General features: G+C 37.5%; 2 protein-coding genes across 5 annotated transcripts in view; one reads left to right on the top strand and one right to left on the bottom strand.

The window, feature by feature from the left end:
- Positions 1-14,063, top strand: part of LOC109539532 — a 49,658-nt gene that overhangs the window by 19,409 nt on the left and 16,186 nt on the right. The window lies entirely within an intron of this gene.
- LOC109539534 overlaps positions 1-14,063 on the bottom strand; it is a 40,812-nt gene that overhangs the window by 20,559 nt on the left and 6,190 nt on the right. For 3 of the 4 annotated variants that reach the window (XM_048666693.1, XM_048666694.1, XM_048666695.1), the window contains 8 exons: positions 13,651-14,014; positions 13,274-13,590; positions 12,925-13,220; positions 12,755-12,865; positions 12,605-12,622; positions 11,839-12,060; positions 11,660-11,721; positions 10,946-11,091 (listed from right to left, as the gene is read on the bottom strand). In XM_048666693.1, the coding sequence (XP_048522650.1) occupies positions 10,946-11,091; positions 11,660-11,721; positions 11,839-12,060; positions 12,605-12,622; positions 12,755-12,865; positions 12,925-13,220; positions 13,274-13,590; positions 13,651-14,014 (1,536 nt within the window). The remainder of the gene's footprint in view (positions 1-10,945; positions 11,092-11,659; positions 11,722-11,838; positions 12,061-12,604; positions 12,623-12,754; positions 12,866-12,924; positions 13,221-13,273; positions 13,591-13,650; positions 14,015-14,063) is intronic. The other variant, XM_019907325.2, reaches the window with a different exon arrangement.

The raw sequence follows: 14,063 nt of genomic DNA, 5'->3' as shown, positions 1-14,063 counted from the left end.
TGAATTGTGAAAAAATGCCCAAATATAGAAGACGAAGGTGACATCGAAACTGATGCATCCGATATGAAACTATATGAAATCGAGGATCAAATATAGAATGAAAATAATAATAAACAAGCTAGATGAAGTGAATTTTGCGATTGCACCGAACTTGAATGAATCAGAAACGAATGCAGACTCGGCGAAGAGCAATTCGAGATTGAGGCCGAGATTGGTTACGTGGTGGTGTCCTAGAAGAGCGGCGCGGAAGTCCTCAATTCGCAATGGCTCATTTTATTTATTAGCCAATAGAATTCTGCTGGTGCCTATTTAAATATTATTTCTTGTTTCTGCGACTCCTCGTACGGTATTTTAATCACAATGTTGCGCCTTATGCGCGACTGTGAGATTGGGAGTGTTCTCCGATAAGTAAGTGCGTGGTCCATTCCACGTTCCGTATACCTGAGAACCCACTAATTTGCATTTGCGGTGTGCATTTTTCCCTATTAATGGGTTTTGTTTCGGCTCTAAAGTCGCGAACGGTACAAAACCATCGGAAGTATGCGCATTATCAATATTCCAGTACGTGTAGGCAGGCTAATTGGGGGTCAAGCAGGGGACAAACACCGGTCAAGTAGTGGATCATTAGAATTGCGCTGCTGCAGTCACTTCTTCAGCTAACGGGCCCATTGGGCAAACCATAATATGCATGAAATGGTCGTTTTTTCTCCCATTAACTTAATAGCTGCATCATGAAACCTGACTGCGAAATAATGATTCCAAAAATGTATATGCCAGGACATGAACAGGAGGAGTATCACCAAGCCAAAGATAATGAATAATTTTTTGTAGGAAACACAAAGTTCAAATTTAATGCACTAAATGTAACTAATTTCCCTTTTCATCCCTATTAACATTCGCTTCTTTTTCCCACATTTTCCGACGTCCATCCGCGAGTGATCCGCATAATTATCGGTGCTCAACGTATACGCAATTTGCACGAATCAATTTAAATCAGAAAGGTGATGGGCGGCAATCAGCTGATTACGGTAATTTAACGTCTTCCATGACCATCAGCCGTGTGCGTAACTCCAAATAAACCCCGTGGGATGCGCTTTTTAACATCGTGAATGTCTTGTTTTGATTTGTTACATAAATGTTCATTAATGAACAGGTTTATTAGTGGTATTCGACGAAAACACAATCAATATCTATACCGAACCAGTTGCAATTCAGACGAGCCTTTAGGTTCTGCTCAAATAGATTCAGACAGAACTGTTTGATTGAAACTGGTTATGTTATCCGCTCATTACATGATATTTTTATACAACGTTTCGGCAATGCGAGTAGATGGCATCTTAAGAAGTGACAAGTGAATCGATTTTCACCGGGTTCTACCGGCAATAATTTAATTTTGGAAAATTATAAAACCGGTTGTGTTGATTGCAAAACTTTGCCATAATGTAACTGTCGCGACTGACTATCTCTTCGCGTTTCCGAGAGCTTAAGATGATAATCAAAACGCTTAAAACAAAACTATTCTTGCAAGAAACCACCCAATTTAACATTCAAGGAGATTTTTTTAATTACATTTTCTGTACTATTGAATTCAATTTTGCGTTTTACATACATATGTGTAGTTAGTTGTGATATAAATAATTATTTCTCTTTTAGTTAATTTCATGTCCCAACGACAATAAGCATCAAAGATTTTCAAATATTCTATGCCACATGTATCATTTTTACAAAATATTTTTGTATAAACAAGAGTGTTCTAGTTATGGCTTGGCCCAAATGGGAAGCGTTTTAAACCGAGTCCAGCTCTGGTGGTAATCAATAATGGCCAAATAATTTGCTTAATAATAAGTGTGTTTTTTGCATGACTTCGCTTTCGCTATATTTACGGTTAATCCCGGTACATTAACGTAATAACACGGATTTGGCCGTATCGCCGCTTCTTCTCTGCCTCTACGACTGTTTTTAAGTCCCCTGCGCTATTTCTTCGCAACATAATAATATACGTACCATGTATTTTAATTATATAAAATAAAATCAACGACTGAGCCTCGGACAGAGAACGAATAAAAAGTTTAATTAAAATCCCGGCCTGATCGGATCGTTTAAATCAGTTCTTTGCTTAAAACCGATAACTTTCCAAAAGCAATCCAACATTTATTGAATGAATGAAAAATTACAATTATACTTGAACCAGATAAATTCTATGTAAAGCTGAAGTGGTTTACACTTCCGACATTAAATCATCTTATCTAAAATCGCCAGTACAAAAATACGAACAACATTAACCCCAAGTTAAGATCAACGAATTCTTATGCAAATTCGGTTTGTTAAGATGGTAGATTAACATTCTTCATCACTTTGTTTTGTTGCTTTAAAAAGCGGCCACGCGTAAAACTAACCGGAAAAAAGCCTCTGCACTTAAATCGTCTCTGAAGTATGTGAAGTGTGTTTTTTTTCTTGAAACTCACGTTTTACCGTTATGCCATTCGTTATTGTGTTGGGCGTCGCTAAAGGAGTTTGACGGTTGAAAATTAAGGAGACTTTTTTTCAAGGGACAACAGCTGTTAATAATCTGCGATAACAACCCATAATGCCTCCTGCTGAAGACATGTAGATCACAGCTTAGGTTCATCATGTAACATGGTGGCCAGTTCCGGGAAGTTCGGGCTGTTAAACGCGATTACCGAAAATTTACGGCGTATTTAAAATGGTGAACCCGATGACTTGGTGAAATTCTCAAATTAGCAAGTACCGCTACATATCCATCAGCACCTTCTTGAAATATTTTAATTAAATTTTGATTGATGGAACAAACGAGCCAGAATTTGTGCCAAATAGTACAAAGCTGGTTAATGAATTCGAGAATGTGGTCGATTTTTTTAATTTGCTAATATTAATTCTTCGTATAACTTGGATCACTTTCACCTAATTAGACAGCATCAGTCGATTAATGCCGCCAACTTTGGGCATGTAATTGAAATGGTAGATGGAGGATGGTGTTATTAAACCGAAACCCACTTAGTTTGCGGACAAAAAAATCAATCTACCAAGTGAAGAAACCGAGTTACAGCAATTGCCCGTAGAAGAACAAAACACCTAGAGCGGCATTAAATTCAAATTACAGAAAAAAACGACGGACTTCTTTAATTTTATCTCTTCATAGTGGATGTGCTCTTCGGTGACCGGAGGAGCCGTCTTATGTTATTAACCTCAAACGGGCAACCTTGACAAGGTTAGCAAAAGTGAGAGATGCCCCCAGTTGCTCGAACTGTCCCCTTACCAGTGCTCACAGAGCCGGCATTGCACTACTTGTTGGACGTGTTCTAGATATGTTAATTCATATTTTAGCAGAATAAGACACCAATTAGGACAAAATATTTGACTCTTCCGATTCAAAGGACATCAACTGGCCATCCCGGCCAGTATGCAACAAAGAGGTATTTACAAAAACGGCCATTAACAGAAAATATTTCCGTAAATAATATTCATGTTGGAGGAGGAAACTCAATAGCGTATTATGTCTTCATATCATCAAAAATTCTTACAAGTAATCAATATATTCCGTGACAAAATGAAGTATGCGATGCCTCTGGTCCAGCTGATATAAGCCAAGATTGGAACTGAACCGTTTGAAATAAAATCCTCCTACAAATCGATTATCTTAATCGGTGGGCGTTTTATTGTAAAGGCTTGAGAGTGCACGACGAGGAAGACCCTGGCCCAAGATATAGATAAGCACCGACTTTTTCGGCAGGTTAATATACCGGGAATTTATCGCTGCCCACGTCAAACAAAAAAATATTAACCAAAATGGGTAGGGCGAAATTCAACCTTCTCAATTGTCGAGTTTCGTATACGATATACCGTAATTCTCTTCCCCAGATATGGTCATATTATTGCCAACCAAATAATGCCTAATGACCCTTGTTAAAAAATGTCTTTACTTTGGGGTTGGATGGGAAATCGGAGGTTTCGAACGAGAGTTTGGGAACTTTAACGTCATTAATAAATGTTTTTACATTAGATTTAATTGCAACTTTCTGAGCGCGAAATTATATGGAAAAGTTTTCCAGCCTATGCTCTCAACAATGACAACTTATTAATTAGCAAAATATATTTACAAATTAATACCTAACAGTCCGTTGCCGTTGCAACAGGTATGATAATGGTGGGAGTCTTTTGGACATCTTTTGCAATCAAGTATAAATGTGAAGGCGAACTTCAAGGCTAAAACGGATTTTTGAAACTTCTTAGCTGTGTCTTCTGAAGATCCATCAAAAGTAAAGATCGTTAAAAGATGATGGCCTCGATGGCGATGGAAGATAAAAATTAGATCCAAATGCGCCGATTTCAGTCCATCTAATCAAGACGGTCGCCAAATCGGCGTCGATTGTGGCCGCCGAAGGCTGTTTCAAGGCCGAACGTTGGCCGGCAGGCGTTCTTTCGAGGTCGTTTCTTAACTCTGATGGTACCATTATCAGCCCAGTCTTCTTCTTTCCTCCCCGTTGATGATGATGATGATGATGATGCTAATGGCCAGTAGCGCCATAGCGGGTCAACAAACTCGTTTTACTATTACTGCGGATTTGGAATTCTTCTGCCGAGGCGAAATTTTTTGCTGCTCTTCATCATAGCGAATAAACAACAGAGTGAATGTGCTTCTAATCAGGTTCAGCGATGGTTGAAAGTACTGGGGATTTTGGGTCAGTATATCCAACAGTTGACCGTTTACCTCGATACAATAATAATTACTGACTAATGTAAAATTAACTTTAATTAAACTTTTTCCACCCTTGCAATAGCTTGGTAATGTTTTGGGTTCAGTACTGAAACTATTTCGTCGGACGAAAGCCATTTCTTCTGTCTGCCCAACTGCAATATTTTCCACATATTGTTGCCCAAACGAGTCTTGTTCTGTCTCATTTCCTGTTTTTCTGAATCCTTCCTTCTTTCAGGTTACATTTTACCATATTTTCAATAGTCCATTCTCAATAAATGTTTGCACCGTCAATTTTATTTGTAAGGGGGACACTTTAAATGAATATTTTTAGCCTCCTTGTTTCAACCCTTTAAGAGGGGTGCATGTGACCCTGAGAATCTTATCAATCTTAAATGGGAAGGGGCCTCAAGTGGCACATAGTTTTAAAGGCCGTTCAATTTTCTTTACATTAGTTACTACTTTGTTGCTTTTTGTCCAAATGTTTTCGAATAATCGCGTTTCAAAGATACAGAAACAATTAAACTTGCCAGCATTGGGATTTTGGTTTTCAGATTAGTGTTTAAACAAAATATATGTCATTGGGTCTCCTTGCGGTTGATTCTCCTCTCCAACAAATGATTAGAAGATTCGGTTACACAGCTAAAATCGTTGAATAACAGAAAGAAAATCGTAGTGACTTCGAAGTAAAAATCTTACTCAACCCCAAAAATGACTTGATGAAAAAACGGGACTGAGAAGAGTAGTGGACTTTAAAATAATAACAAAATGCTGTCTTTAAGTAATACTCAATGCTCTTGTTCGATAAATATTGTTTCTATTTGTTTCTGACTTCATTTATATGTCATTTTCTTTCGCGTTTCCTCAACCTCAATTTACACTTTTGAGATAAATATTTGCAAAACCATGCACTTTTCCCATTTTATTCTTCTATATTTTCATGCCTTCTATCACATTTCTAATTTCAAAACTCCTATTGTTGCGCGTAGATTTTCCTTTCGTCCATATTCGCCTTATGCCAAATTCTCAGCAGTTTTCCTAATACCGTGGTCAATTACATAATCTGGCCGGAATTTAATATGAAGCCACGATGTGCAGAAAAGAGAAGTTGAATTAATGAGAATAGAACTGGGCGCGATTATATTTTTATGACTCAACTTTAAAATCAATACGGGAGAAGGAAACTACTTGCACCCACCATTATGTAAACATGTTTCAGTCGGGAATGATTTTTAATGAACTATTAAGTTAATCAGTTCCTAAATGAACAGCTTTTCCGTTTTAGTCCGAATAGTCCTTTCATTTGTGTTGGTTTCTTGTAAAATATGCTGCTTTTTGTTTAGGTACTTTTTCAAACGTTTTATTAACGTTTTTATTCAAAAGCCTATTAACGTTGGGGTCTTGTTGCCATTTGTTTATAAAAAAATACGATACCTTGAAAACACATTCCCGGCCTATAAAATACAGTAAATCGGTATTTTGTAAGCCATTTTACAGTAGTTATTACACTGTTTTGTCTTCATTTTTTAAATTCGTACTATGAGTATTATTTTAGAGGTGTTTGCTAATCTCATATTTTATTGATCCTGTATTCTTTATAGTCTCAATTATTATTTCCTCATAGCTCTCTCTCAATTTTTCAGTTCTGTTATTAAATTTTCACTTTTGATATTAATGAATTAATTGAATTGTTTCCTCAAAACAGACTCGATAGAAAATGGTGTGTCTTGGTGTTTTGACGAAACATTAAAGGAATTTTCCGCGGCTCATGCTCTCAGCTCAACTCACACTATGGCTGTGATTATTTGCGTTTAACGCTCCCTATACTTTAAATAAGTTTTAATCAATCAGTGACATTCTTCGCTCGCTGTTAGAGTTTCTATCAACAAAAAAACCAAGGTAGAAAATAAAATAATCCAGAAATAAAGCCTTTTTTCTATTGTCAACCACAGCCATGCTAATATATGAAATTCACTACTGTGCAGTAATCCGGCCAATGTAAACATTCACTCCCAGTATATCATCCATGTTGTGGACAAAGCTTTAGGTAGAGTAAACCTGCAACCGGTTTATGCTAATGTCCGAGAGAGTATTTCATCTGAAGAAGCAGAAGAAGAAACCAGAAAACGATCTCGTGGCGTGAGCGCATTCATGCCATTCTTTTCTTGATGTATTTTTTTCACATTTCCCGTTTTTTTCGTAATTTTATGGACATGGCGCCAGTCGTGTTGCTAGAGCATTTTCGCCATAAAATACACAACTCTGCAACTGTTTTTATAATTGATTTTTCAATCAGAATATCGGCAATCAAACTTGCGATTCCCTTGATTGTAGAGTCCTTTTACAGCACTAACAATCGTAGTATGCAAAATACAGTACTTTCGCGATCTAGTTAGAGCTAGATTGATGCGGCAAAATAATGAGGAGGTTGCGATAATGCATCATATTATTACACTTTGAAAAAATTTAAAATATTTTTCTTAATAATCTTGCTTTATAATTGATGATTTTATTGAAATAACATTTCCGCTGCAATGTAAATGTCTCAAGCTGAAAGCAAAAAAAACGATTTTATCAATTTCCCCAATTCTAAACGGTGCTCTTGAGTCGAACATGGGAAAGCAATTATTTTCATTCATCCGATTTCCGTTACTCCTAATATGCACAAAACCCAACAGGACCTTGCAACAGTTGTCATAAAAATTAAAATTTTTGGCAACATTTATTGCCGTTATTGCCCGGATATCAACAAGGAGGCGAACCTCGATTAAAGTCCATTTTTTGCCTGCCAAATCGAAGACCTGCAATCTTGTGGCCAATAATTAAAAAGCAGTTTCGAAACTCCAATTAATGTCCATGGGCCTTATCAGGTATGATAGTGAGAGCACTAAATTTGCATATTTTGATTATTTTTTAATTAACGTGTAAAATTCGCCAAAATTTTTCTTCCAAAGAATGATGAAAATAGTTTTGAATAAGAAAGTTTTTTTTACGTAAAATGACTGACTGGCTTCGTCGATGTCCTAAAGTTCACATGATTGTTTCCATGTCAATAACAACTGCACAAAACCGCCAATAAAACATGTTCGGCATATCAGACCCAGCAATCGGTTTATATTTAACATTCCCGGACCGTTATGCGCTTTGGTCGGTCGAAGATTTAAAAATATCCCGAACAAGTTATCAATATTGACAGGTTACACACAGAGACTCGCTTATACATAACCACATACTGAATCGGTTTTTTTCCTTCCTTTCGTCTTTTTTCCCATCGCGAGCCGGATGAACAGTTAGACTCTCTCTTTATACATCGTTATCGGTTTCGGGGAAAATGAATTGTGGGATTTTTTGGGGCACGACTTTCGGCCAATGCACCGATGCGACTTGCATCGAAAGATCAACATTGATTGAAGATAAAGGTTTTTTCCCCTTTGGATAATAACGATTCAGATATCAACGTGAGTTCCGTAACGCCGAAAACTAAAAAAAATTAGAACGGCAATATCAATTTTCCGCATATGCAGCAACTGTACGCAAAACCCGGAAAGGGGAGTAATTGTTACAGAAATCTTTAAAATTATGTTTTTAAAGTAATTAAATTTTATTTAAATAAAGCAGTTATTTACTACCTACGAACAAAAGACACAAAGCTGAGTAAAACCACATGAAAATAAGCATTCGTCAGCATGTCTAGTTAGAGAAAAATGTGAACCCAAACCAAAAAAGAAAAACCCAAACACGTTCTTCCTTTCTTCAAAAGAAAACCCTGTTCGCATTTAAACAGATAAGCCAGCCCATCAACGTTATATCAAAACAGGTCACATTTTAAGCAATTGTAAATCGAATATTTCGATAATGAGAAAAAATCTGAAAAAGTTCTCAAAGCCATGTTTCTGATAAAGCGGCGGGAACCAAAAAGTTGTATTAGGTGATTGTAAACCTCGTTAAAAATGCTATACTTGTATGGCAATCTACAAATTTAACGAAATTATCTTTAGAAATTGCTATTTTTCTGATCTTATATACCTTCATAGCTCAACTTTCTTCATCTTCTAAAAATGTTCTTCTGTTTCTTTTCTTCTTTTACAACTTTTAAGCTTAAATAATTAAGAAGATAGTATTGTAATAGAGTTTAATATGCTGGGCTGGAATCTTTTTGAAGTAAACCGTTTGCGAGATATGTGAATATGTTCCATTTGATCAAATATGAGCACTTTTGGAAGTTACAAAGTTTGCTTAAGCCCTTAATACTATCAAACGAAAGCTCGATATTATCAATCACAGTGATCTTTTTATCGGATATTTTTACCCCGAGATTAATCCCTAAAAATTAGCTTTTTCTTGTTTTTAATTGCGTAAAGGGTAAGGAATTTTTGAGAAAACTTAGCTAATGAAAGATACCTTCTAAGAAAGATTGACGTTTTCCAACTTCGGAAACCTGAGTTGGCAAAACTCCAATCGGTGATTAGACTAATTTATTAAATGAGAAGAACTAGGTCCATTATTGTTGAAAAAATAACGACAACCATTTTGAACAGCTAGTTAAAGGAAACCTCAATTTATTCCTTTTTCATTGCATGACTGATAATTGCTTGATCAAATGTGGAATTAGGTAGAATGCTAGCAAACAGCATTTTATAGAATTTTAGAATGAGCCACTAGAGGCACGGGGCTGCCTTTCTCAGGTTGCAAGTGTTGAAAATGTCACCTTGTATAAGCAACCATTGGAAAGGATGGCAGAAGAAAAGGAAATCACTGACTCTTCTAAACCGCCCTGACCAAATGACTGCCCAACTTGAAACAGTAATGATTAAACTGATACCTCAGAATCATCCATCGGATTACGGTTTCAGTTGGTGGTGTTTTTTGCAAGGTCGACCGTCACAATACAGTGAGCAGGCATTCATCTCTGAAACGATCATAGCGAGCAAAAAAACTTTAAATAGAATTCCGTTGTAAATTCCGCATCAGCAAAAAAGCCCATTTCTTTGCCAAATTACTTTTGAGCGCGAGCATACCGGGCATTGTGACTAAATTTTATTCGGGTCATTATTTCAATTTGAACAGATAACATCATAATTGATTAGGAGAATGGCTACCAAACCATTCGACCTGTCGATGAACTCAATTAATCCGGTTGACTGACTGAAAAATTGCCTTATGAGACCTCAAAACGTCCTATTAACTTCTTAATTGCCTTTACGACAAATTCCTGAAGCTCAAGTAAGAGCAACCAATACTCTCATAGTCTCCCACATAGACATATTCTTTACAGCGTCACACCTTTTCAAGTGGTAAAACATGAAAACCCAGAGATGGGAGATGGCTAAAATCAATTAAATAAAATCAATGGGAATAAAGTTACCAACAGCAAGGCCATTAACTTTACTAATGGTACCATGCAGTGTGCGACCGGCCCACTTACCCACATTTTCAATGGCAGCAAAGGGAATTTTTTCGGGAAATCATAATTAAATTGACCTAGGCTGGAAGGCAATAAGCTACAAAGATGAGTACTGGCCCAACCTAAGCAATAATCGGCGGAATTCACCTTAGGGCAAAAATCAACGGTACCTGAGTACTTCATAGACGAATGAGGTACCAGATTGAGAACCACTAATAGGCAGTTTTGGGCAAACTAGACAAAATTAGCTTAAGCTAATTTGAACGACGAAAATAACTAAACACAAAAGATTCTCTTCATATAAGCTTGCTTTTACACAGAAATGTAATTTTGTAAAACTTGATTATAAAAAATGAAAAAATTGTACTGTTAAAAGTAACGTACAACAACGCGTTAAATGCTTTTCCTTAGAAATCCTATCCGGCACTTTGGTCACATTTTAAGTGCCACATGAAAAGACTCGCCATGGTTTACGAACCGTTTTAGAAAAACCCTCAAAAGCCTTTATTAACGATTTGCAACTTCCGCCATAAAGCGGTGTGAAGCTCCCATTCCATCAGTTAAAATAGGAGACGGGCAGCGGTTGTTCACTCGCAAATTTATGTCGATTTGGGTATTTCGAGCTTTATCACTTTATGATTTTGCACCCGAGATTTATCGGCAGTTAAACCAAGAATCTGGTCGTTGTAACTGTTTTGCAAAACAGCTAAACGAAATTTACGGCAGGTTGACAGTTTAATTGCGATTTTTCAAACAGTCCCTCGGGGTGCTACTACGTGGCACTCATTGCCGTACCTTGACTTGGGAAAAGCATGAAAAACACTTACCCTTAAGCTGTGTACTCTCGATGGCGAACATGTTCAGGGCCAAAAGTTGGAGGAATCGGTTGCAGGGCAGCGATACAGGAGAATGTTGCAAAAGCGCTCGGAACTCTTTCAGCATCTGCATGGCTGCATCTTGGAAGCTTTCCATTCTGCCAAAAGAAATCACAATTAATACCGCGAAATATTACCTTTACAACGGGTCGGTTATTTTCGGGGTCAACGTAATTAGATTACGGATTACTAAGAAAATTTACTACGATCATTAGGCGATTTTGCTTGCTAGGTGGCGGATGCCAATAATGCCCTTTTTGTACTTGAATGAATGTAGCACGAATTAGCATCTCATCCTCTCGTTGCGCTATTTATAAACCTGCCACGGCCTTTTGAACTGGGCAGCAAATCCATTGTTCTTAGTCGACACGATGGCAACAAAAAGGGCCGCCGATCGACAGGGGGCATAATTCAACTGGGCATTCATGCCCAGACAATAATAAGAATCCGATTAGTTGGATAAAGCTGCTGCTGTTGCAGGATGAGTCACGCACCGGACAGGTGCACTGGATATACAATGTTTCTTAACAACAGCAAAAAAAATGAAGGAGCATGATATTGTTGCCAAAACATTTTTAAGAGACACATAGACAGAAAAATGAAAACATTCTTTGGCTCAATTTAAATGTACAAACTATAAGAAAAATAAAACTGTAAAGGACGTACCCAATTTTGGTTATTAACTTTCCATGAACGTGTAGATAGCTGGTGACAAATCTCTTATTAACCTGAAAAAATAAATTAAAAAAAATTAACAATTTCTCATGCATCCCTTGAACAGAAAACAATTAGTTCGCTAATGACCATCAATAACTGATCTGTAAGAAACTCCAAAAAACTGTTACCTCTACGCTACTTAACGCAGCCAAGTCCTCCTCCTCAGAGTCGCGCAGATAGTCTTCCAACGCTTTAGTGGTTCTATGTAAGCGTCGGCCTCCATCAGGACGGATCCAGGTCTCCTTCCTGAGGCTGTTTGCAGCACCATTCTCCTCAGACTCCTTCTGCTTCATGTGCTGACGCTGACGTTCTAGACGTTCTTCGCGGCGCTTTTTCTCCCCTTGCTCATACTAAGAAACGGTTGTCTTGTTAATGATCGAATCGAATCAGCAATGTTTGGAGACTTGTACAAGGTGTTAAAGGTTTTCCCATCTAGCAGTGCGCTCTTCAGAGGATGATGTTTTATTTCTCTACCGTAAATAATTCCATCTGCCAGCACTACCTCCTGCGACTTTTCCGTTGAAATACATTTTAAGTAGATAAATAAATAAGTGCAAGAATTAGTGAGAAGCAAATGTGGATAATACGGTCAGCGCCACAGAAATAACAAAATTCAATAAGAATTAATACTTTACTGAATATACACGGGGATCATCTGTACTCGGTATTAAAATAATGAATTAAATTTCATGTAGACGGACGTATTATTAAGCTAAGTTAAAAATAGTTTAGAGTAAAAAAAAAATGAGCTGAGAATTATTCTTCTACAGTCTTCGCCCACTGCCAATTAGCATTGCTAGTCTAAAGTCACAATAGGTAGAAAACTAATGCATTCACTAAAAAGCGGCGGGAAAATAGTGCAACGTACAGGCAAATGTTGTAGAATATACATACGTATATCTGCTGGAGATACTGTGACGCAAACGGCGAGCATGTTAAAGAGAGAAAATTGATAAGTATTCCACATGGGCAATGGTAATAATAAACGACAAAGTTAAAGCACAATCTGAAAAAACCACAAACACTGATTGGAAAGTAACTCACCTTTTTTCTATTTTCATCAAACAACGAAACCAGGCATTCTCTTGCAGACGGCACGGGATTTGATGACATCAAACTACGCATGTAGTAGTATACAGCGTCTAATTTCCTTCTCTGAAAGTCAAAGTAACAAATTATCTTAAGCAAAATGCGTATTCAAACTGAACACTTACTGAATAAACAGCCAAAACAGCCAATTGATTGTACGGTTTTCCATTCTTGGGATTAATTTCGTGCGATTTGATGTACCACTGCCTACATTTGCCGTAGTTAGTGGTTTCGTTCACTTGTTCCTTGTATCGACCCAGGTCACCCAAAAAAAGGAAAATTTTTTGTGTTGAAATCAAGGCCAGCCTGGCGTTCCCTGAACCTTTATGTGGTGCCATGGCATTATTCCCTGTGTAATTAGCCACTTTGAAGTTGAACGTATCTTCCAGAATGCCCACTAGCCGTTCAAAGTACTTGGTACCTAAAAATGACTTTCAGCAAACCCCCCTATCAAAGCAGCTGTTTCCATCTTACCCTCGTCGATAATATTCAGCAGGAATTTCTTATATTTAGGTTTGTTGTCGGGATCATCTACCATGGCCTTTCTAGTAGCCTCGATGATATTGTAGTAGAGAATTTTCCAAATATGCTGTTCGACGTTCTCGGTTTGGCAAAACTTGATAGCTTTACACAGCATAAATTCTAGAGCGCGCTTCAGAAACTGCCTCAAATTATCCACTGCATCGTAATTGACCAATAGTAGGCCGCTGTCCATTATGTATTGGAGCTCAAAGTCTGCCCGCTTTATGTCCCGAAGGAACTCTTTGAAATTACTCGATTTGAAATCTTCACTGTAAAAAAAATACAATTCAATATTTAATATAACCTATTTGAATTTCGATTCAATTTACCTCTGTTCATTGTACCAAATAGGTACCGATTTTCCACTAGAATCAGTCATGTAGAGTTTGGGGGCTTCGGTCGAACTTTCGGTAAAACCAGGAGCTGACACTCTACTTCCCGGAGATTTGACAAGAATCGGTTTGTTAGGATTTTTGGGATCAAACAGAGTTTTTTGTTGTGCAGCAGGCGTGACATGTTGGATTTCAGGGAATTTCGGTCGTTCAGTATATGACTGAGAGGATTCCGGCGATTTGGCTGATGGCAAAACCAGCAGACCACCTTTTTTGCTAGGAATATCTATCGAAATGTGATCATCGCGTTCTGAGTTCTGTCGACTGCGATCTGAACTTATTCTGCTATTCATAACGGAACCTGAAAACATTTCAATGATAACTGCATAACGTAAGTCATCCATTTTCAG

Source organism: Dendroctonus ponderosae, unplaced genomic scaffold (assembly GCF_020466585.1).
Source record: "Dendroctonus ponderosae isolate FM_Combo_2020 unplaced genomic scaffold, Dpon_F_20191213v2 Dpon_F_20191213_5, whole genome shotgun sequence".
NCBI classification, from domain to species: domain Eukaryota; kingdom Metazoa; phylum Arthropoda; class Insecta; order Coleoptera; family Curculionidae; genus Dendroctonus; species Dendroctonus ponderosae.
The sequence above is the reverse complement of the archived record's forward strand: the minus strand, read 5'-3'. Positions and strand labels throughout refer to the sequence as shown.